This window comes from Saccoglossus kowalevskii, chromosome 2 (genome assembly GCF_978046115.1).
Source record: "Saccoglossus kowalevskii chromosome 2, keSacKowa6.1, whole genome shotgun sequence".
NCBI classification, from domain to species: Eukaryota; Metazoa; Hemichordata; class Enteropneusta; family Harrimaniidae; genus Saccoglossus; species Saccoglossus kowalevskii.
Window position 1 is genome coordinate 33,720,943 of NC_140642.1, and position 26,555 is coordinate 33,747,497.

Below are 26,555 nucleotides of genomic sequence, written 5' to 3' on the forward strand. Positions count from 1 at the left end.
TCCCCATTAGTTATCAAATTTAAGATATATAGTTTTGTTTATAGTAATATAGCTGGAATATAACAATGTCAGGAATATGATTTTTTAACATTAAAATGATTGACATTTTTGTATCTGATCGTCAAACAAGTACTTGTCCATATTGAGAGATTTTGCTCTGGAACAGCATTCAAAATCAGCCATTTTGAATACATGTATATATATAACATGATGTATAACGAATATATAAAATTTAAATATAATAAGTCAAAGCATTTAAAAGATATGGCTCTAGAAGCCCAATCATTAAAACAAAATGGCCGCCAGTCAGCCATTTTGAATCCAATCTGAAAAATAAAATGACGAGCATCAGGAACATGTAATGTCTAATGTATGTACCAAGTTTGAATGAAAACTACCTATAAATGCTTGATATTTGATGATTTTTTAGCACAAAAATGACCACCATTCGGCCATTTTGAATAGGATAGTCAAACCAATATATCTGTTTATCTATGAGATGATGTATAACGAATATTTAAAATTTGAAAATATTATCAGTCAAAACAAGTTGGAGATATGGGTCTAGAAGCCCATTCATTAAAACAAAATGGCCGCCAGACAGCCATTTTGAATCCGATCTGAAAAATAAATGATATGCATCAGGAACCTGTAATGTCTAATATATGTACCAAGTTTGACCAAAATCCATCCATAAATGCCGAGAAATGCTTGAAATTTGATGATTGTTTAGCACAAAAAGGCCACCATTTGGCCATTTTGAATAGGATCGTCAAACCAATATATCTGTCTATCTATGACATGATGTATAATGAATATTTAAAATTTGAACATAATCAGTGAAAGCAAGTCAGAGATATGGCACGAAAACCACATTCATTAATACAAAATGGCCGCCAGTCAGCCATCTTGAATCAGATCGTAAAACAAAATAATGCGCATCAAGATCCTATAATGTCTAATATATATATATATACCAAGTTTGAACAAAATCCATTTTTAGCACAAAAATGGCCGCCATTCGGCCATCTTGAATGTATAATATCATGTATGATGTATGTGTGAAGTTTGATTGTGATTGGTCCAGGCATTTCTAAGATACAGGTCCGGACGCACGCACGCACGCACGCACGGACATCAAAACATAAGTCTCCGTTTTCGGACTGCGTCCGAACGGGGACTAAGAAACAAAGATTAAAATACATTGAATAAAAATTTATAAAAGTTATAAACTCAGACAAGAACTGAAACATAATACAGTACTGTAAAATACTTGGAATTAATTTTTGCTGAAGGAATGATTCAGTGAAAATAAAATCCAGTGAATATACCTTTTTTCCTATATTTTACATTCAATTTTAATTTTACATTCAAAATAAATTCCATGCAAAACACTCAAAAAGTCTTTTCAGCGAAATGTTATGCGAAAAGCATTATGTTCTGGGCATGGTATAAATACATAGGAATATTGCACTGTTAAGTGGCGATGAAAAGTCAATACTATTGTGTCCACCCTGGTTTTATCTATAGTTTTCCATTGAATTGTAAATTCTAATAGTCCATGTGTTCTGTAATTAATTTCGGAAATGACATGACATGGAAATGGCTTTCTTGATCATCTATTAACACAAAAGCGTTCACACTTGAATTACCACATAACTAAAAAAAAATTAATAAATATGTACCTTCATCAAATCGAAATCCAAATTTTTCGGCTTTGTGCCTCAAAATATTTGATAAGCTCTTGCTGAGTCTTACATCTGGATCATCCTACAAAAAAGTATATTACAATGTAGACTTACAATGTACGGAACAACATCAGCGATATGTTAAGACATAGTTTCAAAATGAGCATCAACCTGAACATGGGCCTTGTCACTCGCATTTGGATGAATTTTGGTGTCACCTCCATCGTGCATAAAATCACCCACGTTATTTCTTCTTTAGGAAGAATGTCATTTTTGTCTCCTTCTTACAGCAAGTCTCAGAAATATTGGGGGAGCCAATTTGCAAACTCGCTAGCAAATTGGCTAACTGCTTGGGTTTTGACTAAACAGTTGGCTTTCGAATCTTGGTGGCGCCAACTCATGGTCACATCCACTCTGGGCGAGTCTAAGTTGCATTAAGGGACTCACTGGTAGAATGCTTTTACGTAGCCTGGTAGGTACATGTCTAGATTCCCCTGAATGATTTGCTTTGTTACGAAGCGTGATAATGTAAAAATAGTTTCCCTGGTAAGCCTAGGAATGGCCACAGTCAGCTGGCATAAAGCGATAATATGATAAATGTGACTAATCCTTCGATATTTACTATATGGGGGTAGCCATCTTGAACACTGCTTGAAACTAAATAAAGAGACAAGTTGATAAACAGTTTCCTACAAATCAGGAAGAAAATGACAAACTTTCCCATCTAAATGATCCGTTGGGGTAAAATTAGCCAACCGCTAAAAAAAATCGACCTCATTCGTCGTTTTTGCATGGTAAATACCTCATTTCACACAGAACACTTTCCCTGGTATATTTGAAAGCAAAATCGTCACCCAACTGTGGTTGATTAGCTCCTAAAGTATGACAACCGTCCCCAGCTGTTATATAGATTCGCCCAGAGTGGGCATGACTACAAGGCGGCGCCAGTGAGATTCGAAAGCCAACTGCTTAGTCAAAACCCAAGCAGTTTGCTGGCGAGTTTGCAAATTGGCTGCCCCAATACTTCTGAGACTTGATGTAATTTTATTTGAAAGAAATAAAAAATTTGCTAAAAATGTATATTATCAAATTTCAATAATTTTGCCTAGATTCATGTTTGTTTGGTTTTTTTAATATCTCCCTCTAGGGATTTCAAAAAATAATAAAAAAACCTTGAATTAGCATTCCAAGTAAAATAAGATTTTGATCAGAATTTTGAATTTCACACATATATGAGGTGGTTATTACAATCTTGTCTGTTGAGAATCTAGATATTAAATAATGAATAAGAATTCAGGGCGGATACCAGATCTGACTTAATCAGGATATATTTGATTAAATGTTGAGGTATGTATTAACACTAGTATAATAACAGTCGTATAAAACAAGGAAAAAGTAAAAAAAAAAAGTTATACTGGATAATGAAAATAATGTATCAGGTTCCAGCACTAACTAAATATCATATCTTATATATCTGGTTATCATGAAGATTGTGAGATATTGTAACCACAGACAGAAAGTGAAATTTTACTATTATCTTGAAAAATATAAATGCGAAATGTCAAAATCCTACTAGGCCAAACTTATGTGGTTTTACTTGGTTAATAATATACCCATTCCAAGTTTGAAAATAGTAACTACACGAAAAAAAAACCTTGTCACGCTCCCGTGTTTTCGCCACGTACCAGTACCGGTCCAAGTTACTAGTAACAGCACAGGCGCTCGGAACGTTTCCTGGATAATAAAAAATGACCTAAAGTGGGATCGGCATAGTTGGTCAGTCGCCGGTAAATTCCCCTACTACTCATATAATATGTTCTGTTCCGAGCGCCTGTGGTAACAGTCAAATCAACGTACCTTGTCCCGAGGCCAAGATGACCCCCCGCGACTACGACCGGAGGCAGCGTAGTCATTATGGTAACCCCTTCCTCTCATCGATGAGCGACCACCACCACCACCACCCCAAACACGGTCACCGCCACGATCCCATCCCGAGCTTCGACTGGCACTCATGTATGTCCCGATTTGTGAGTGTCGAATCTGTATCAATCTGGCGATGATTATATATAAGAGACCGTCCTCGGTGTCAGTTTGCAGCGTGGTCGTCACAATTGCACAACCAGATGAAAAACCACGGAATTCGCGGAAGTTATGAGTAAGCGCCAGTGAGTACAGTACTAAGAACTGTGACAATGTAAGAATGACCTCTGACCCCTCCGGTCCAAATTTAAAATGTCGCACGAGGGCGCAATTTATGTGACGTCATCATTATTTCCGCGGTTAGTTCAAAATGCTGCCATTTTGTAACACTGTGGCGTTGTTTTTATATTCTGAAGACGTTTCACTCACCATTGCATATTTTTAGCGTCTAATGACCATATATTGAACAGTTTACTCCCATTCGTCATCGACTACATACAACTGAGTTTGCAGTATGCCGCCAAAGACTCGAACAACCAAGTCAAAAACGCGAACATCGAAAAAAGGGACAAAGGCGCGTCAGTGTGGAGGTATATATAAATTGTACATGTGATTGCATTTCCCGATATATAAAAAAACCATACGAGATACAGATTATAATTTACTCGCACCCCGCTCGCAATGTTTTACTAATTGTATATGATTCAGTGATTCATTGAAATCAATGTCAATAAATAGTAGCGTCTTCCGCATTTTGTTCAATCACTGTTTGCTATATTACATCATGGAGCTAAAAAAACCATGAATACATGCAGGCCGGGGTATATAGGGTAAAAGCCTGCCCTTTTGTGTTACGTGATAATGTACTACATGTAGTAAATAAAATTATATACAACTCAAATATTTTGTGGGAGACAAGTAAAAAAAATTACAAAAAAATAATTTGTTTTGGTAACAAGATAGTGAGTCATACAGTACCATATGAAGTGGAAAAACAATTTGTTGAACAATTGTAAGCTTGACTTTTACAGGTGTTCTAAAGAAAATTTTGAATTTGAACAGTATTTAGAAAAAATTAAAAATAAAAATCATAATATAACTTGTACTAAATTTAGAACTTCGGCACATTCTCTTCCCATTGAATCCGGTAGACATAAAGGCACTTTTGAAGGAAAACAGGCTATGTAATCTCCATGAATGCAATGAAGTAGGTGATGAGAAACATTACATTTTATATTGTAATAATTGTCAAATCAAAGAACAAAGATTAGATTCCTTGCAGCTCTATACATTTATGCCCCAAAGCTGGAGGATTTTAGCATGGATGAATTGTTTCCTATTATTGTTTCAAGTAATGATTTTTTCATTCTTAGCATTTTTGCAAAATTTATTTTCTATATTCTTGATATGTTTTAGTACTGTAAGTTTTAGTTGTTCTGAATGTTTTGTTTTGTTATTGTTATTTTTGGACTTTACTCAAAATTTCATAAAAAATTCTATCTATTTATCTACATTCGTTGTGCATTTAATCATAGACCTTATGGTCTATGATCATTTAATATATTAACATTAGATAACATTTGATAAGCAGAGCATTCTATTGTCTAAATTAGGCAGCGAGGGCAATGGCAGGAAGAATAGGAGGGGTAGATAAAACAAACTAAATTTCAAATATTTTTTTTTTAAAACATTTTTCCTACTCCCTGTGTTGTGTGTGAACATGTTATGTTTGTGCATCGATAACAGGTACCGTGTAATTATATACCAGACAGTGGACAGCTTTCAGAGCAGGAGAATCATATAGCATAGTATTCTGGTGTCAACCAAAAATTTTTTTCTACAGACTATAATATAATTTGTAAAATTTTTACTGATGAAAATCAAGTACATCCTTGATTTATCTTGCATTTATTTGTAAATTTAATATTACATGAAATCCACCTCATTCCTTGTTGCAGTGTGAAAATCACTTGCTATGTGGCTAGTCATATTTGTATAATTCTGCTTTGCAAGTCTTTGTGAAACGATATCTTCCCAGTCGTACATGACACACTAGTAAATGTATCAGTCAAAAGACAATCCTTTTCTAATAAGTTATCTCATTATCATTGTAGATTCCTCGTCTGATGACAAAGATTCTGGTGCTACATGTAAAGTACTTCTACGTAGAATACCAAGGAGTCTACGTATTTTGGTAGGTGCACTTTATTTGTTCTGTATTTTTCCATCTCCATAATAAATTAATAGCGTAAATCAGTTTGTTTGCAGTTGTCATTTTTGGTCAAATATATTGTCCAAAATCTAGAAAATCATAATTTTTGTTCCTTGGCATTTCAGAAATCCAGTACTGATACAGAAGTTAGTGAACACAATGAAAATGAAAACAGAATACCAGTGAGTGTTATTTCATGTATAATATAATCTAATTGTGTGTAATAGACATGTTGGGGACTTGAGGGTTTTCATTCTTTTAATTTTTTGCCAAGATGCTCAATCATGGAAGTAGGAAGCAGACTCACTTTTATGTGCAAGATCATATTGTACACTCATTCTGCATTACACATGGATTACTCAACTGCAAAGAGACCCCAGTGAAGTGGTGTTGGGAAATGAAAGCTGTTTACTGTATATGTTTAATATTTTAGGTGGCAGACCCATATGCCTATGATGGTGATTTTGAGAATAGCAGCAGTGAAACACAGAGCCAGTCTGAGCCAATGAAGTCGCCAACACAACTGTCAACTTCATCACATGATATGGACAGTGGGGAAGATAATAGACAGGTGTTGTCACCCTCAAGAAGGTACAATACTCGCAAAAAGAGAGGTGAGTTGTCCTGGAAAAATGAAATACAATTATATACATATATATAACTGATTGGTTTTTATTGGTTATTATTTCTATACGGTGATTCTATTGAAAATATTATGAGATACTGTAGAATACTTTATTTTCGCTTAGAATTAATTTTCGCTAAAGGAGTGATTCAGTGAAAATAAAATCCAGCGAATATACCTTTTTTTCTATATTTTACATTCAAATCATCAAAAATCAGTAAAAATAAATTCCATACAAAACACTCAAAATGTCTTTTCAGCGAAAATTAATTCAACCTAAAATAAAGTATTTCACAGTACAGGATTTGATTTTTTTTATTGCTGTTTTATCAGTGTAAAAAGTGAAAGAAAAACACTAAAATAAAAATGTAAACAATATAGCATCTCCTAAACAAAACAAAATAATTTATCATTTTCAGATGCAGACTCATCAGACTCTGGTAATGAAACTAAGCACAGTTTTTCCAAACCAAAGGTAATCTACAGAAGACCTAGTGGTTCTCTGAAACCTAACCTCAATGACAGTGGGATGTTTGTGTCACCGGACATTCAGAGAGTTATGAAACTAAGTGCATCAGATACCTCTACTCCTAGCAGTTGTGTGAAAAAAGACTGTTCCGAAGACTTGTTTGGATTTGAACAGTTAATTATGCCAGAAGCTTTGCCTTTCTCACCAGTTCAACCTGTGACTCCTTCATCGCTAAATTCATTTTCAACGTCATCATCAGGAATTGGTAGCATGACGATGAGTTCTTTTGGAGGGTTATCAAGATGTAGCCTTTCACCATTCAAACGCAAGGCGGGAACATATGATATACCGATTGAGAAACCTGCCAAAAGATTGAAAAAGAAAAAAATGACTCCAAAACAGGTGACTATGCTAGTTTTATTGTTATTCGTAATTAAACTTAACAGGCATGAAAGAGAAAAAAGGCAGCAAGTTTTTCAATATGCTAATTACACTCAATGGTGATGTTGGTGAACTTATTTACTTTTATTCAATCTTTACCAGACTTGTTTCACTGAATTAAAAACTCAGAATAAGATTAGTTTACTAGTTGGGCAAAATTTAAGACATGTTTTAAACCGCCATGCTACTCTTTAAATTGTCTTTCAATGATAGGTTAATCCACACTGTTAGTGACACTACATGTGGCAGTATGTATGATGTTAGTGTTTAACATGTGACTGGCCATTCAAATTACATTTTCGATAACACACACATCAAGATAATGGAAGGAAAGACAGTGTTAAATAAACAGAAGGAAGGCTTACCATTGCAGTTTAACTGGGTTGGATTTGTTGAGTTGAACAAAAAACACGTTGCCGTCAAACTGTTGTTTTTTTAATCTGCACTTGTACTCGAGTGTATTGAGCTTTGTTGATGATTTTGTTTTCATGACTTGTTCATAATATTAAATTCAGAAGCTATGTTGAGTAAGCAATACAAGGAATACTTATTTCTCACTATTAGTGTCATTTGCCAGCATTCCATTGTTTCAACAGACGACATGCTTTAAAAAAAAATGGCTGCCAGGTCAGAGGTCAATGTTTCAAAAAACGTATTTCAAATGTGATTGCGAAAATAATGTGCATCTATTTTTCATTTTCATCAAAGCAGATTAATTTTACATTGAAAGATGTAAAATAAAATTCAAATCTGGCTAGAATCCTGAGAAAGGCACTCTAATGCAGCAGCTAGGCAATTAAATCTTGAGCTTAAATGAACCCTGAATTGTGTAACACTGTACTGTTTGACACGGCAATGGTTAGGAAAATAATGTCCTCTTGATTTGACAAAGCTTCCACATCAGTACATGCCTGTACTAGTACAGGTAGTAATACTCTCATTCATGTACAATGATTTGGTTTCAGGTCACCATTCTAAATGATAATTGATTTATTGTTTGTAGACCACAGTCCTAAATGAGTGGCTGGTGAAATCATAATTTGTCTCAAACAAATGTCTAAGTCCATCATAGTTTAATAATTTGTTCTAAATATTACATATTGCTTATTTCTTTCAGAAAGTGGAAATTGAAGATCTGACTACAAAGATGAGGGCTCAGTTTGACGACATTGAAATGCACGAACTTTGCATAGAATAGTCTTCACACATTTTTTTTTTCATTTAATCATTGGTTCAGGAGTTTATATAATTCAGTGTTCTCCCTCGGAATATTGGATGACATGGCCTCTCATTTGTAACCTAATTTACAGTAGTGCTTAATAATATTGCCTGAGGAGAGCACTGATACCTGTGTACGAGTCCCATGGAACAATATTGAGCCTGGCAAAAACTTTTTCACTTGAGGAAAGGATTCTTGTATTTTTATTTATAGTGTTTTTGCTCACAAGACAAGTTGCAAATGTTAGTGTGAGAGATATAGTGAGGGAGGGGGTATTTCATTTTTTTACTTTTGTTGTTATCTTATTGTGTTTCTCTTGACTTACTGCATACACGCCAAGTGCTTGTGTGTAAGTTTTAATTTTTTTACGTGTACATGTTTAACACTCATTTAAAAGTAGATTTTGTTAAGAAAGGATTGTATTTATTTTTTAGTTCAAATGTGACTTGCAGGTTTTTATTATTACCACTGCCAATAACACGTTAGACATAACCTGCTTTTGTTCTGATAGGATACAAATACTTGTTGGCATTAAAACATGCATTGGTATTGTATCGAAATGTGTAAAACGCTATTTTTATAATCAAGACATGAGCAATGCATTCTTTATTTAAGGGGTTAAAGGAGATTTCAAATTACTGTGCACAAAAATCTCTGTTATAGTTGCAACATTTATGTTGCACTTGCAAACTTCAGTTTACGATTGGCATGTTTAACCAAAGACACTAGAAAATACATTAAATAGTATTTTCTACTGTCTTTGGTTTAACAAAGATGTTTGCTGTGCCCATGTCTTAATTATTCAAGGCCCCTTAGTATTGTCTGAACAAGCACATGCAATGATTTTCACTATTGTACAACATGCTCTGTGCTGTTTGAACTGATGTGTTTCCAAAAAGCTGTACAAGTCTATTCACTTAACTGCAATGTCTACTGTTGATATTCATATCGACCTGTCAGCTGTGGATATTCATATCGACGGGTCAGCTGTGAATATTCATATCGACAGGACAGCTGTGGATATTTATATTTACAAGACAGCAGTGGATATTCATATCGACCTGTCAGCTGTGAATATTCATATCGACAGGACAGCTGAGGATATTTATATTGACCTGTCAACTGTGGATAAATATATTGACCTGTCAGCTGTGGATATTCATATTGACACGTCAGCTTTGGATATATATTGACCTGTCAGCTGTGGATATATATATTGACCTGTCAGCTGTGGATATATATATATTGACACGTCAGCTGTGGATATTTATATTGACACGTCAGCTGTGGATATATATATATTGACCTGTCAGCTGTGGATGCATCAGATTTGTATATAAAGTGCATGTCAAAATGTTTACAGTATATGAATATTTTGTTTTTATAGTATTACTGTTTAGGAATTTCAGGGTATTTTTTTTTCTGTACAACCTCTCCAGTAATACCTTTTTGTGGGCATAGACTGGTGCAGGGAATATAAATATTGTCACTAAAAGAGTAAGAGTACGGAGCATTGTATTTGCACCAATAGAAGCTAAACTAATTTTACTTTTATTCAATCTTTACCATACTTGTTTCACTAAATTAAAAACTCATTGTATATTTAGATGTCAATAAATACAGTTTATTTCAGCTATCACTACATTGTTTTTACTTCAGTTAAAGTAGCAACATAGAGGGAAATAATTTCTGAAAGCTATTAGAATATGCTTATTTTGAGCAAACTAAGTTTCTGAAAATGCATACAGTACAATAAATACAACAATGTATTTTCCATGTCGCTACCTTGCAATGACCATGTTACATATACCCTAGTGCTTGAAAATTAGTTGCAAAAATGTGTTATATACATGACCATCCTGGATTTTAACTTCAATGAGATTCTTGTCCAAGATTAGACAACTGAAATCAAAATAGAAGCAGTGTTATTTAGATTTCAAATATGAAGCAGTATGCATGCCAATCGTATCAGGTTTTCAATTAAAATTGAACAAATTGCTCTCACCTGTCTTAGAAACTGTGCAGCATTAAGTAATTCACTGCAACCATATGTAATGTGTCTTGATGTACCCGCACCGGTCTTATTCTGCAACACAAGCAAGGTATGTTAAGGAACAATAACAATATATTCTTGTTATAAGACAGTGGTGACAATTTAGCAGGACTTACTTTTTGACGATTACACTTGTGCATGCAAGTGTCTGTCGAGAATGCCTTGATCAGTTTGGTATAGTGACAAATCACAAAAGTTAACAGGTACATGTCAAATGATTCAAGAATTTTGTTATTTTGACTGAAAAATCCTACAAAATTTTAAGATATGCCTGGGCCAATTCCTATCTGAAGGTTGTATTTATTTCATATATCACTTTTTGCGTGTATTTTGATTTGAAAGGTTCAACTGGCAGCCATTTTGTTTTTCAGCTTTGTTTGTCAGTGCTTGGTTTCTTAGTTTATATTAGCTTATCAAGTAATTATGGGATTTGATCATTTTTGACCGATTGATAGATATTTCACTTATTTTGCTAGTATACAGCGCCCTCTGTATACATATTTTGATGTGAAACAGTTCATAGGTGGTGTAAAAAAAACACTGTAAACAAAGAAAGTGCACACCTTCACATAGTCCACTAAATTCTGGTATTCTATGTAGTTGCCACCTCCAACCACAAAGACCAGTGCTTCCTGGAATGGAGTTCGGTTTCTGGGAATGGCCGAGCTGCAGACCCAAAAAAAAGGCATGTTAATTGCAGTAGTTTTTTCTCAAGACAGGAGTGTTTCCATGGTGATGATGTTGATCATGTTGATTCAGCACACAACAAATGCAATTGTTGGTTTTTATGCGCTCCTAATGGAGCAAATATGGTATATTTAAGAAATTTCATTCCTGTGATTGAGGAAATAAACTGTTAAAAGTTAAAAGAAATTCTATTTAACTGGAAGATGAAAACAAGCAGCCAAAATTAGAAAATTGAAGATATCATGAAATGAACAAATTTGAGAGTGGTCCATATGTAGTATCTATATATGTAATATCAAAGTAATTGGACTTGTCATTTTTAACAAGAAGTCGGAAATATCACTTTTTACCAAAAATGACAAAAATATTTACCAAAATTAGAGAATTAAAGATATCATTACAAAATGAACAAATCTGAGAGAGATTCACATGTAGTACCTATATATGTAATATCAAAGCAATTGGACTTGCGGTTTTTAACAAGAAGTCGAAAATAACACTTTCTACCAAAAATGACAAAAATATTCACCAAAATTAGAAAATTGAAGATATCATCATGAAATGAACAAATTTGAGAGTGGTCCATATGTAGTTAATATATATGTAATATCAAAGCAATTGGACTTGCGGTTTTTAACAAGAAGTTGAAAATATCAGTTTTTACCAAAAATATTCACCAAAATTAGAGAATTAAAGATATTACAAAATGAGCAAATCTGAGAGAGATTCACATGTAGTACCTATATATGTAATATCAAAGCAATTGGACTTGTGGTTTTTAACAAGAAGTCGAAAATATCACTTTTTACCAAAAATGACAAAAATATTCACCAAAATTAGAAAATTGAAGATATCATCATGAAATGAACAAATTTGAGAGTGGTTCATATGTAGTATCTATATATGTAATATCAAAGCAATTGGACTTGTCATTTTTAACAAGAAGTCGAAAATATCACATTTTACCAAAAATGACAAAAATATTTACCAAAATTGGAGAATTAAAGATATCATTACAAAATGAACAAATCTGAGAGAGATACACATGTAGTACCTATATATGTAATATCAAAGCAATTGGACTTGCGGTTTTTAACAAGAAGTCAAAAATATCACTTTTTACCAAAAATGACAAAAATATTCACCAAAATTAGAGAATTGAAGATATCATGATGAAATGAACAAATCTGGGAGAGATCTCCGCAAGGTACATATACACCAAGTATCAAAGCATTCAGGCTTGTAGTTTTCAAGAAGAAGTCGAAAAAGTAAAACATTGACACGGACGACGCCGGACAATCACTCATATGACAAGCTCCGCTCGACAAAGTCGACAGCGGAGCTAAAAAACGGCATTTCAATGGGGGGTTTCAATCCCAGCAATTGCTTTTTTTTTACCTACCTATCAGTAACTCTCAACATTTTGGGGTCAAAGTATCTATAATCATCGGTCTCCTGTACAGATAAAACAACAGTTATCATAATCAGCATTATTTAATATGTATATAAGAAAATAATGTTAATATATCCAAGACAAATTTCATTCCAAATCATATTTACTTTAAAATATATGCCTTATAAAAGAACCGATCACCTACCTGATTAGACTTGATTTCCATTAATGCATCAACTATTTTTGTAACTGGCAAATTCTGAAAAAGAGACCAATCATGTAAAATTAGTAAGAATGACAGGGTTCATCAATCAACTCTTTATGGTTATCTTAGATTTTTTGAGAGTATAATGTACTTACATAAGCATGTCAAAATATTATGGGCCAAAGTTTTTATACATTCATGCACTGTGACAAATTTGAAAAAAAAGTTTGACTGACTGTGGAAACAATGAATCAAGTAAAACTTACATGTCGTTTGACCACAAGGTTTTTCACACCCTCCATGACGAATGAAGAACCTTGAGACATGAGCTTAGAAAACATGCCCACTGTTTTTGTACCGCCGCCACCATACATATTTGGAGTCGTACTAACGGCCATTTTGGTGTAAGCCCTGCCATAAAGAAAGTAAAAACTTTATAAAACTTTCAATAATAGAAGATGGACAGCAGCAATTTACAATGTAATTCTATTATGCAGTATTCACCGACTATCAATTTAACTTCAAGAAAAAAGTTTTTTATTTTAAAATTATGCTTCTATCGGGGTATATTGATTTTTACTCCAAGTTGAGATGTGATCTTGGCCTGAACTTGTTTTCTTAACTTGGTACAATGCTGATTTTGTGTACCCTGTATTTATGATGCCGACAAATATAGCAGATAGTTCAGAATATCAATGCAGTTCACTGCTCAGTTCTCCCAACTTACTTCCATCTCTTAACATAGTACAGGGGAGCTAAATTACATCCCGCTCCTTCCAATGCACTTGCATACTGATCAAACTCAACCTGTTAAAACAAAACAAAATTAAATTAGAGTAAGCTTGTCCATTTCTTGAGTTGAATAACAGTTGTAATTCTTCGGTTAATGCTGAACCTAATGGACATGATTTTCCAATGCCTTGAACGAAAGCGTTGAAAACCCAAATACTCACCATAAACCAACAATGAAACTTTTTGAACAAAGACGAGAGATAGGAAACATAGGTGTAATTTGTGAAAGCTGACAAAAATTGACACTTACATCAGTCATAGATTGACCACAGATATAGAATATAATAAACAATCTTATTTTATCTTCTGCTGTTCCTGCATCGGGATCATTAATCATATCAAGTATTGACTTGTCCAGGGAAGACTTTCCCATCAGCTTCTCTTCCATTTCAAAGTAAATATCAAGCTTTCTAGCCTATAAAAAACAAATAACACTCCAATACCAATATGAAAATCCTCAATAATGACATAAAGAATTGAAGGATTAAAGTTAAAGAACCACACTTTCAGTAAAGAATTATTAGTGTGTAGCAACAGAGGATAATTAATCACATAGACATAGCACTCACCTTTATATGATCCAATACTGCAGATGCAATGTTGGTATGCATATCAATAACTCGCTTTCTCTCCAGTAATTCTGGAAGTGAGCTTTAATTGAAAGAAAAGAAGATGAGTGATTAAAGCATTCAATGCAATCATTTTTCCTGTCAGTATTTTGCTGTAATTTTTGTTCTAATTATGGTAAAAATGAATATAATCAACCTAACTAGAAAATAATTCAAGTTCAATTTTTTCCTGAAAAATAGTACCATATTGACTTGGGGCACAGAGCTTATTAACTTGGGGGACTTAACACTGATAATAGTAGTCATTCTGGTAGAAAGTGTGTGAAATCTCTTGCATTTTACTTTCATATTGAATTACATTGGCTACATGTCTGTGTGTCTCTCTTCAAAACCCTCTCAGTCAGTGTCACTGAAGCATGCTAGAATTAAATTTTCCGTACCTATCGATAATCAGAGCAAGTACAAATCACAGAGTGAAATGCATAAACAGGTTTACAATTCGAGTGCTTGAATGACTCATTGCTTATTATGTTAATGTGAAAGAGGAGACAATCCAGTAACCAAGGTGACCTTACCTGACAGCTGATGTAATTTTAGCAGTATTATCAGATATCATGCTAATTGCACTGTCATCTTCCCCTTCTAAACCCTGTATCATGAGAAGAAATGAGAATTACAACAATGCTTGGAATCAGTGTGCCCTTTAACAATATAGTCAGCTGGAGAAAGAGAGAGAGGTCTTCAAGGAATAATGGTAATGAAATCAGTATACGATTTCCTGTAGCTTTATTGACATCCGGGAATGAGCATAACTGGTTGTATCATAACAAATCTGTGCGATATAGCTTTACTGTTTTGCTAACTAGTAATAGTTCAAAAATAACAGTTTGTTATGGTAAGCTGATATCAATCTTGTTACTTTGTTAGAAAAACAGTTATCTATATTACTACTGGTTGGACTGTTTTTGTTCGCAGTATGCAGAATATCATACAAACCTAACACTATGAATCTGAAGCACTCACCATGGCACTTTTTAATCTTTTCACTTCATCTTCAGATGCCCTGTAACCTTCCAGTTCACTCTGTACAGCCTCCGCTACAGTTGGAAATGGGCTGAAAATTAGCAATTGACGAGGTAATATTATAAAGTAGAAATGATTATTAAACCAATGTAGATGAGATAAGCACATGTCTAGCAGTGTGTCTACAAAAACAACAAGGGTCTGGATATTCATGCAGACAATATAAAACTAAATGCATCCCAGATGTTTAAACCAGATTAACTACAAAGCTAAATTAAGACAATTCTTACCTTCCTTTTTGTTGATTCCAAAATTTATCTTTTGGATTAAGATCATATGTTTTTGTTTTCTTCTTTGGCCTAGCCCCTGATTGCGATGGAGATGGGCTTTCTACAGTTTCTTCAATCACAACTTGGTTCAACTGCAGATCCTACAAATACAATACCAACAAAACAATCAGTATTGTAATTGTTCTATTAGAAGTGAATGTGCTTATGTAAATGAGAGAGGTGAATCGATGGTCAAAATATGGACATGTTTCAACTATTTAGCATACAGTAAATGCAATTTTTGTTTTAAGTGCACTTCTATTGGAGGTGTTCTTCTTATCAGTTTATTAGATAATGATAACAAAAGCACCTCTCACAAGTCCTGAAGTTAAACACAAATCCAACCATAAACTGCTTAAACATATGTGTTGTCTTGCAAAGCCAAATACCATCAAACATGTGATCTTTTGGCACAAATCTAACAATTTGATAACTTCCTGAGCTCATCTGGTGACGAAAATTGATTTCAAACATAAATGGCAACAGCATTAAAGTTCTCAGTTCTCAGTCCTCAGGAAAATGGTGATTACAGAAATTCAAGATCATTGATCAAAAACATACTCCGGCTGATAACCATAGATGATGCATGCAGCAGATAATATATAGAGTAAAATTTGTGTGGCTGTCAATGTGAAAACAAAACTAAACTAGTAAAACAATTTGCCAAATGACCAAAAACCCATGTAGTGTAGTTGCACTATTAGAATCAATATACATTGCAAACAAGTATTCTTCTGATAATCTTTTCGAAAGTGCCTGCAAATACAACATATCTCATTTTGACAGTATCAATGTGTTAATCCACCAGTGTAATAATAACTTACCAATACATCATGTGCTAAGGCTTGATATGTCCATGTATGATGTAATGGAGTGGCTAAATCCATATTACGATCCAACATAACTAACAAAGGTCTCTGAAAACTGTACATGTAAACAAAATGACAGTATTAGACATCACATTCATATTAGACATGTATAAATGTACATGTAGGTGGGTACATCTATGAAACTGTTGTACATATTTTTTTGCATTTCAGCATATCATAGTACTGTAAAATCTGTAATAGAAGCTGCATTCCTAATAAAAGTCGCACTCATTATATTTTGGAATAATTGAGAACCGAAAATTTATCATTTCTCATATGTGTAAATGCTCTAATAGAAGCTGCATTCCCTCTGTTGCATTGTACCATTTTAATAGAAGCCGCGGTTACTAAAACAGATTTTACAGTATTAAAAGTAAAAATTATTTTGACAATTTCATGATTCTTGAGCTATTGAAGGTGGTGATCAGTGAAATCTTCATAATATCTTTTTTTATTAAGTCACACTTAATGTATAAAAATATTCTAAAACAAGAAATGCTTGATATTTGAGGATTTTTTTAGCACAAAAATGACCACCATTTGGCCACTTTGAAAAGGATCGTCAAACCAAAATTTTAACATAATCAGTCAAAACAAGTCAGACATATGGGTCTGGAAACCCATTCATTAAAACAAAATGGCCGCCAGACAGCCATTTTGAATCTGATCAAAAATAAAATGACGTGCATCAGGAACTCGTAATGTATAATGTATGTACCAAGTTTGAACAAAATCCATCCAGAAATGCCAGAAATGCTTGATATTTGATGATTTTTTAGCACAAAAATGACCACCATTCGGCCATTTTGAATAGGATCGCCAAACCAAAATTTTAACATAATCAGTCAAAACAAGTCAGACATATGGGTCTGGAAACCCATTCATTAAAACAAAAAGGCCGCCAGACAGCCATTTTGAATCTGATCAAAAATAAAATGACGTGCATCAGGAACTCGTAATGTATAATGTATGTACCAAGTTTGAACAAAATCCATCCAGAAATGCCAGAAATGCTTGATATTTGATGATTTTTTAGCACAAAAATGACCACCATTCGGCCATTTTGAATAGGATCGCCAAACCAATATATCTGTCTATCTATGACATGATGTATAATGAATATTTAAAATTTCAACATAATCAGTCAAAACAAGTCAGAGATATGGGTCTAGAAGCCCATTCATTAAAACAAAATGGCCGCCAGTCAGCCATTTTGAATGTTATCTGAAAAACAAAATTATTTGCATCAAGGTCCCATAATGTCTAAGGTATATATTAAGTTTGAACAAAATCCATCTGTAAACAGCCGAGAAATGCTTGCTTTTTATGATTTTTTTAGCACAAAAATGGCCGCCATTCGGCCATCTTGAATCAGAACGTAAAACAAAACGATGTGCATCAAGGTCCTATAATGTCCAGCGTATATACAAGGTTTGAACAAAATCCATCTGTAAACAGCCGGGAAATGCTTGATTTTGATGATTTTTAGCACAAAAATGGCCGCTATTCGGCCATCTTGAATCAAAACATAAGTCCCCGTTTTCGGACTGTGTCCGAACGGGGACTAAACATATAGCACAGACATGTTGCTTATAAATATTTATGAAATCAAATTTTAATTTTCTCACCTGACTTGCCCTGACTGGACACTGTCTGTTGTAAATAAACTATTACGTGCATCTCGCAAATTTTCTCTCAGTTTTTTATCAAGTTTCTAAAACAATAAATAATAGAATAAAATTTAAGAATGTCATAGTTGCCATGATAACTAAGAATGTGTGATAAATCCGTGACAATTATGTTCCTACATACAAACATCAATAAATGTATAACCATAAATATCGGTAATGAGGTAAACAGTGCTCATAACGATACTACTGATAAAATTAAAGTGAAAAAAAAAGAATGCTGCAGAGAGGGATAGAGGTGGAAGATAGGATGAGGAGAAAGCTATCAAAGAAAGAAAAAAAAACAATCTAGGTGTTTTAACCTCCGTTGATACTTACCTCCCCGACCATTTCGGCAGCATTACCCCTTGGGCATCTAATAATAGGCACAGTGCCGAGAGTAACAAAAACTGAAAATAAACTATCTACAATAATATCCATAATTTCATCCATCTCAGTGTCTTTAACATCACCACGATTCATTGCTGAAAAAGAAAAATGAGAACCAAGAATGATTGGCTGAAATTTGAAAAATTAAAACAGACCTGTAAGCTAATATATGGTTCCTCTGCTAATTTAAAAATATTAAAATTAGCCTATTGGAACAAACATTCACACAATTACCAAGGCAATATGGTAATGAAAATAAAATTTTGCTATTTACCAAAATTTAACAGAAATTTAAAATCATAAATATTTTTGTGAAAATGAAAATTTTAACTACTTGAGACTCACGATTATGATGAGCATTTTGTCTATGGTTTGAAAAAAAAATCAGAAATACAAAAGCTGACTGACAAGCTTGGTCATGTCTAATGTTACATGAGTTGAACAACACTGTAGTGGTCTTGTGATACTTACAGTAATAAGAAATGGTTGATTTATCCTGGTGTCTGATGGTGAACATATCATCTTCAAGAGTTATGAAATTTAAATACTGATCAAAAACCTGGGGAAAAAAATGAAATTATTAAAATGAAATCAGATTAGAGGAGCATACATAACAATTGGACCCCAAAACATAGGTCCCCGTTTCGAAGTAAAATCTAACTTAAAACTTAAATCTTAGTTACCTTTGATATGTTAGCGACTGCATTGGACTGTAATGCTGTACTCGCTAAATCTTCAAGTCTTTGTCTAGATACTGCAGAGATGAAATTTAAATAGTACTTCTCATATAGTTGATTTCTGAAATCCTAAATATATGTGAGAAAAAAATAATGAGCAATGAAACAATAAACCAACACATGAAAACATTCACCATTAAAACACCCAGGGCATAGAGATGCAGAATTCTACTAGACATCTACAAATATGGCATGGTGGTTATACCTATATCCAAATTCATAATTTCTTAGTAAACATGAAAACACTTTTTTAATATGAATGCATTGTCTCAATCAAGGAGCATTTTGAATTGTATAAGGTGAAATAAATACAGAATATATTGAAGAACATATAAACTCAAACCACTGATTTGTAGTTACTGAATGTTTAATGTTGTTTTTTATATTACTTTGGCCTCAGAGACACACTGGGACTAAGAAAATCATAAAATTTAATTTTTATCCTGCAAGCCTCATGTACGTTTACACTGACTTGACCTGACAAGGGTTAAGTTCAGACAGTTTTGATTTATGACAATGATATTCAAAAGAAGGGAAGTGATTAAGATAAAAATTTATGTATTTGATATGATTGATTGATATGATTTAATTTAATGGACTACAATCTACAAATTCAATTACACAAACTGACTGGGAAAGCAGCATGGAAAGTCAAAACATCACCAACTTCATGCAGTCAAATGAAGGAGAACCATCAACCATTCAACAACCATTCTTTCTAATTAATGACTGAGTAAATAAATTGGCTGTGATAAAGACATGCTTCTGATGGACAAATTATGACACTGGCTATGAACAAACAAGCATGATGTAGATGTTTACACAGCAGACTAGAAGTCCTACCTGACATATCCTTTGGACATTATCCTCAGTAGGCATTACAAAATAGATGGCAGGAACATCAGGTATCGGGTCTCTGTCAGAATGTAGAATTCTGTAAAATAATCACAAAAATAGATGACATGTAACTTTAATCAATACATAACGGTACATATCGTAAAACATTTAGTTTCATTTCATGATGTATTGGCATATGTGTGGATAAAATATTATTAACATTTTCACCGCTACTGATACATTTCATTTCAAAATACTTCAATTTACACATTCCTTCAGAAGATTGGGACAAAAATTTTTTTGAGTAAAAAGTGAAAATTTATCCAAAAATTGTTCATTTCCAGAAATATTGAAGTATACAAAAACAAGCCAAGCATGGCACAATCCCAGTCAGTTATCAAATTTAAGATACCTACCTGGTAGATAGTTTTGTTTATAATAATATAGTTTGAACACAAGTCATTGAAAATGACACAGTCCCCGTAACATTTTTGAAAGTTCTCTTTGTGCTCGTCATATTAAAGCGTGTCCTTGAAACTTGAGTTCCAAGTGGCATATACAACAGATTGTTTATTTACATCAAAACACGTGTTCCGTGTAGTACATGTAGTAATATGGCCAAAAATAAAAACAGCCGTTATTCGGCCATCTTTGATCTGATTATGAAACACACTGATATGTATGATGTATGTGCCAAATACAAATGAAAATGGTACATAAATTGTGGAAATATAGTAGTAAGGCCAAAAAGTCAGATGGCTGTCAATCGACCATCCTTGACCAGATTTTGAAACAAATTGTCATGGATATGCATCCTAACATGTATAAAGTACATGTATGTGCCAAATTCGAATGAAAACTGACAGAGCACGTCCAAGATACCGCATATAAAAAAAACAAGATGCCTGCCAGTCGACCATCTTTGATCCAATCACGAAATAAACCGTCATGGACATGTATCCTAACATGTATAATCTATGTATCAAGTTTGAATGAAAACTGACAAAGCATGTCCAAAATACAACATTTTCAAAAAACAAGATGGCTGCCAGTCGGCCATTTTGAATCGAATCGCTAAACCACTGCATGTGCATATGTCCCACATAAGGTACTAGGCATATGCAAAGAATGAACGGAATCGGTCCACATGATTCTGAAATATGACTCTGGACAGACTGACGCACGTACGGACGGACGGACACACAAACGGACGGACAGACAGACTCAGGAACTCACGGATGGTCGGGGACATGTATCCTAACATGTATGATCTATGTACTAAATTTGAATGAAAACTGACAAAGCATGTCCAAAATACAACATTTTCAAAAAACAAGATGGCTGCCAGTCGGCCATCTTTGATCTAATTGTGAAATAAATCATCATGGACATGTATCCTAACATGTATAATCTATGTATCAAGTTTGAATGAAAACTGACAAAGCATGTCCAAAATACAACATTTTCAAAAAACAAGATGGCTGCCAGTCGGCCATTTTGAATCGAATCGCTAAACCACTGCATGTGCATATGTCCCACATAAAATACTAGGCACATGCAAAGAATGAACGGAATTGGTCCAAGGGATTCTGAGATATGACTCTGGACGGACGCACGGACGCACAGACAGACGGAGACCAAATTATAAGTCCCCGTTTTCGGACTTCGTCCGAGCGGGGACTAATAAACATGTCAGAGCTATGGATCCAGAAGCTGATGCTTATTCTTGATTATGATGATTTTTTTAACATTAAAATAATTGGCATTCAGTCATCTTGTATCTGATCTTCAAACGAGTACTTGTTAATATTGAGAGATATTGCTCTGGAACAGCATTAATTAAAACAAAATGGCCATCGGTCGGCCATTTTTAATCAGATTGTCGAACCAATAAACAAATTTTTGATGATGTATGTACCAAGTTTGAACAAAATCCATCTGCAAACAGCTGAGATCCAGATCCAGAATGCCAGAAATGCTTGGTTTTGATAATTGTTCAGCACAAAAATGGCTGCCATTTGTCCATCTTGAATCAGATCGATAAACAAATTATTATGAATATGTATAATATTATGTTCTAGGCATGTCTAAGATATGGGCATGGAAACATGCACACACAGGTAGACACACAGATGCATGGACACAGGCAATCAATCCATAAGACTGGAAAAGTCCACACTGACTCATAAAATTCATTATAATTGGTCTCTTGTGAAATTAAAATGGATTACATTATTCATATACAGGATGAAAATATGAAAGAACCAATGGATAATACTAATGTCTAACTTATAACACATTCAAAACGTATTGTCAATGGTTCATCCAATTATTTTAAATGTATGTGAAAACAACACAAAAAGGGAGAGATTGAAAAAGGATTTTTCACAGTGAGCATGCTGGTTTTGAGAATTACTTGCTCAAGCTATTGTTAATAAACTTTGCTTAGGAAATGTGTCAGTTGATTGACATAATCTGACTATGCAGCATCATCATTTCTTTCGGGGATTATATGGTCTTATATAAACTAATAGTAACTGCTAACATGGGATGTGCAGCAAGTAAATAGCTCTGAATACATGGCAAGGTGAATGCTGTCAAGTCAAGGTAAATGTGTACTACCGGTACATGCTGTGATGTGTAGCTCAGCAATTTGACGTATATATGTTTATTTTGATTAAACATAGTACTAGTATTAACCTTGCTGTGTATTCAGGTTTTATCTATTTTTAAGGACTTTAAAGTCATCAAAACACAAACCAGCAGCAAAATTACGTTAAATATCTTCACTTGCTGCATCAAGTGTCTGAATTAGCAACTATTAAATGCAGTTTTGTAGTATCTTCACAGTCATGGAATCTATATGTATTTCCTACATGAATGGCATGCACATTTTTAAGCATACATGCAGCATTGTGCTACCAGGTATAAGGAACTCTACATGTTGCAAACATGAGACAACAACAAATCATTATTATTACATAATACTCACAAATGAAGAGTGATACCCATCTCCCTCAGCTCCCTCACCGACAACAATGGAGATATGATATCTTGCCCGAAGCGATCATAAACCAATATTTTCCATACTGGTTCTGTAGTATTTGATTTGCTTGGAGTAACATTGAGATTAAGCATACGCTTCAGTGAGGCTATAGTGACAAAACAATAATTATGGTGGCAGTTGAGTATAAAAAATCCACATTTTGGTTCATTTTAAGACAATACAAATAATATATTTGGACATGCAACTGAGGTAAACATAGAAAGAAATGATGTAGTGTGTCACACGTTCTATTATGTAACCACCTGTTTGAGTGCAGGCAAGATGTCTCAAACTTTCTCAAATCCTGCCTAGAGCTCAGAATTTCTCAGCCAATCAGAATGCTTCATTGCCAGGCTTTCAATACATGAAATGTCCAGTTTTGGACTTTTATAAAAGTCATGTGAGTGTTTTAACTTTGTCAAAATACTAAATAGGTTTAAACTATAAGCTCAGCAAACGGATTTGAATACACATAGCTCTTTGGACTATGTATCATATATGGCACATATGCAAATTTTATGAGACCAAGGCAGCACATTTCAAAATATCCATGGTCAGTACACACATGTAGTGATTCATGTATTATGTTATAAAAACAGCTAGATAACTATGGGTGTGTTTGGTAAAGGAATATACAATTAAGCTGGGAAGCACTGAAGGGTAGAGGTGGGTTAGAGTAGGGGTGGGGGTATGAACAGAATTCTTTTTCAGGAATTGTTTATCTGATTTGTTTTAAAATTTCACCAACAGAAGGATTTTGAATCACTGAAATCTGTGATTTATACAAGAAATTCCCTGTGAATAACTTCCAAAATAATCAATTAATCAAAAACTATGTTATTGTCCCCCACTCCTGAAACAGCTCATCTCATAGTAATAATATCTCATAGTAGGTAAATCTAAAAGGGTAAAGAGATATTACCAGCATTTTACTTAGGCTTTAACAGAACATGCATAGATTCTAGGCCCAATATATAACATAACGACGAGTTTGTTTTTGTTCAATAAAACATTTTGAGGCTCAATGACGTAACTACATTGTATTCACAATTTGACATCTCAAGCATTTGTGTTTTTTCATGAAACTTTAGAATAAATATGTGACACTACACAGATCACAATCATAAGTGCTCTAATCTTTGTACTGCATGGTTGCGTGACGTGTTGCTGTTTGTATTAATACACAGCTGCTTTATACAAAACGTCATTACAGTGTACTGATATTTATCACTCAAAATTACAAAATATATATATTTTTATGTTTTGGTTACACCAATACCACATGAGCCCACACTGAAGTGTGTGTATGGAGTTATATAAATATAAATTATTTATTTATATTTGACTCAGATTCGGGCGCAATCATACGGATGTAGTTTAACTTGTTATTATCAGTGACTGTTTCTCTACATTGATTGGCCGGCCATCGACTGACGCCTCAAACCGGTAGTGATGGGCGTTTAGTTGATATAATGTTGGCTTATAAACCCCAACGATCAATAAGCGCACTCCAGGGATGGTCTGTGCAATCAGTATTATATATAAGATAACCGCATGTCTCTAAAAAGGAACATAATAACTCTTCACCAGGAAGTAACACTCACCGATTTGTTTTTCACGAATGGTGGCCGCCATCTTGGTTGAATTGACCACGCATGCCCTGTAGACGTGGCAGCTGATATTGACTCAATATGTGAACTCGTTGACGCGTGACAGACAGGCCATGAAGTGACAATGCGTCAATATTAAAATTACAATTAAAAACTAGTTAGAATATTAACTTACTTACTGAGACTTTTTGATGGGACATAAATGCCAAATCACCGTGACTGTAGTATCTTTAATGTGTTCTCGAAGGGCAATAGTATAATAATGGGCGAGCAATTAGAAGTATGGAAATGTCGATGGCAGCACAATTGCGCTATATATTTGTGTTTCTTCACTTAGTTTTGTGCGATTTTTTTCTATTTTATGATTAATTTGTTGTATTTTTGTACACTGTAAAATAAAATGTTATTGAGCCCTGACATCATCGCCCAGAGTTTCTAGTGGTCAGTCCCTTATTGAGATACAGATTCGATGTTATTACTGTAATAAATGTTCTAGTACCTGGGATCAAAGTCTATTGCAGTCTTCAGTCTCCATGGCAATCGCACGTTTATTCCAATAACTACACACAACAGATAGATTTAGTATCACATTGTCTGCCATAAACTCCGAGTACCTCCAACTACATGTACTTATTTCACTACAAATATACAAACAGATCGCAGATTGCACGGTTTCGTGTCGTTTCCTTTCTTTCAACGGAGGCAGTAAGCTGGGACATTATAATACCTCATTATATCACGCTCACTAACATTGCATTACAGTTTTTTGTTTTATTAATAACATTAAAGAAACCGTAAACACTTCCGTTGACTGATGTAGTAGCATACCATGCCACCTCCAAGTTGTCACATTTAAATTGTTATTTACATCTCTACTACCGGTAATACAATTGTATTACTAGTCTGTGTTCACATATAGCGTTATATGATTTGTCGGCGCGGAAATTTTATACTAATATCATTTTTTTGGGGATACTAATATTCTTTTTTGAACAAATACTAATTATTGGTTTTCCAGTTTTACCCTTCAGCCTCTCGCAATGGCTATATTAATCTCCGAATTTTAACAATGGCTTTATTAATCTCCGAATTTTAACATTATAAACACAAACTGAGCTACGTTACATCAATCAATCAACCAATCAGTCAATTCTTAAAAATGTTGGAGGAGCCTAATATCTCTGACTATCAATTTGAAAGTATATTAATATACTAAAAAAAACTTTAACAATATGTACAAATAAGATTAAAAGAAAAAATGTAAAATAACTGATTTTATATATTACAGTATGGTCCAGTGCATTATCATGATTTATATTTCAGTCAGTTTGACAGTGGTTGTCATGACATATACTGATAAAGGTTAATGACAAGACCAGATGGCGAGCTGGTCGAAATCAACCAAAAACATTTTATGACTCTGCAGTTTTTAAGATACAAGACAGTAGCTGTAATTCTAAACCAATGTTGTTTGCGAGTTTAAAAAAGGTAGTATCTTGGTGGAATGTTAGTGCGAGATTATTACCCCATCAATATTAGTTAGTGTTGACAATGTATAGAAATGTTTTCTCTAGACAGCTTGACGAGTAATTAATTGATTATGATGTGTAAAACTTTCATGTGATTGGTTGTTTGTTTGAAGGCAAGGCCTTGGAGTCTCTTATACTGATTGTAATTGGTTAAGGGGTGACAAGAAATAAAGATGGATTTAATGCTGTCTCGGGTGAAAACCAGGGACCAGAGAGAATCGTTTTAGGAACATGAACGAAGCTTG

At 34.0% G+C, this 26,555-nt stretch overlaps 3 protein-coding genes across 3 annotated transcripts in view; 1 reads left to right on the forward strand and 2 right to left on the reverse strand.

Annotated features, from left to right (window-relative positions):
- The window catches only part of LOC102805678 (uncharacterized), a 28,963-nt gene extending 25,085 nt beyond the window's left edge, over positions 1-3,878 (reverse strand). Inside the window, exons 1-2 of the mRNA XM_085494739.1 lie at positions 3,546-3,878; positions 1,686-1,770 (exon numbers count right to left, since the gene is read on the reverse strand). Coding sequence (XP_085350865.1) covers positions 1,686-1,770; positions 3,546-3,701 — 241 coding nt within the window. The 5' untranslated portion in view covers positions 3,702-3,878. The remainder of the gene's footprint in view (positions 1-1,685; positions 1,771-3,545) is intronic.
- Positions 3,879-3,943: 65 nt separating this feature from the next.
- On the forward strand, positions 3,944-10,213 carry LOC100369505 (uncharacterized). Its single transcript, XM_002732306.4, has 6 exons — positions 3,944-4,198; positions 5,723-5,802; positions 5,946-6,002; positions 6,254-6,434; positions 6,865-7,316; positions 8,473-10,213. Exons 1-6 carry the CDS (start codon positions 4,123-4,125, stop codon positions 8,551-8,553), a joined length of 927 nt encoding a protein of 308 aa, XP_002732352.2. The 5' UTR covers positions 3,944-4,122; the 3' UTR covers positions 8,554-10,213.
- LOC100369359 (sec1 family domain-containing protein 1-like) lies at positions 10,170-24,820 on the reverse strand. Its single transcript, XM_085494749.1, has 20 exons — positions 24,776-24,820; positions 23,118-23,277; positions 20,132-20,222; positions 19,235-19,357; positions 19,023-19,110; positions 18,501-18,646; positions 18,123-18,208; positions 16,450-16,549; positions 15,587-15,726; positions 15,297-15,387; positions 14,849-14,922; positions 14,274-14,355; positions 13,955-14,119; positions 13,640-13,719; positions 13,179-13,323; positions 12,913-12,966; positions 12,717-12,769; positions 11,191-11,293; positions 10,580-10,660; positions 10,170-10,476 (listed from the first exon to the last, which is right to left on the reverse strand). Exons 1-20 carry the CDS (start codon positions 24,804-24,806, stop codon positions 10,447-10,449), a joined length of 1,923 nt encoding a protein of 640 aa, XP_085350875.1. The 5' UTR covers positions 24,807-24,820; the 3' UTR covers positions 10,170-10,446.
- Between the last annotated feature and the right edge of the window lie 1,735 nt (positions 24,821-26,555).

Bases quoted from the DNA above. Each gene is read 5' to 3' on its own strand.
- LOC100369359 (XM_085494749.1), bottom strand. From the start codon at position 24,806: ATGGCGGCCACCATTCGTGAAAAACAAATCG. The intron at 20,223-23,117 runs GTGAGTATTATG...ATTATTTTACAG, and splicing joins ATGGGTATCACTCTTCATTT to AATTCTACATTCTGACAGAG. The intron at 14,120-14,273 runs GTGAGTGCTATG...TGTTTTTTATAG, and splicing joins CAGTATTGGATCATATAAAG to GCTAGAAAGCTTGATATTTA.
- LOC100369505 (XM_002732306.4), top strand. From the start codon at position 4,123: ATGCCGCCAAAGACTCGAACAACCAAGTCAAAAACGCGAACATCGAAA. The intron at 4,199-5,722 runs GTATATATAAAT...TTATCATTGTAG, and splicing joins AAAGGCGCGTCAGTGTGGAG to ATTCCTCGTCTGATGACAAA. The intron at 7,317-8,472 runs GTGACTATGCTA...TATTTCTTTCAG, and splicing joins AAAAAATGACTCCAAAACAG to AAAGTGGAAATTGAAGATCT.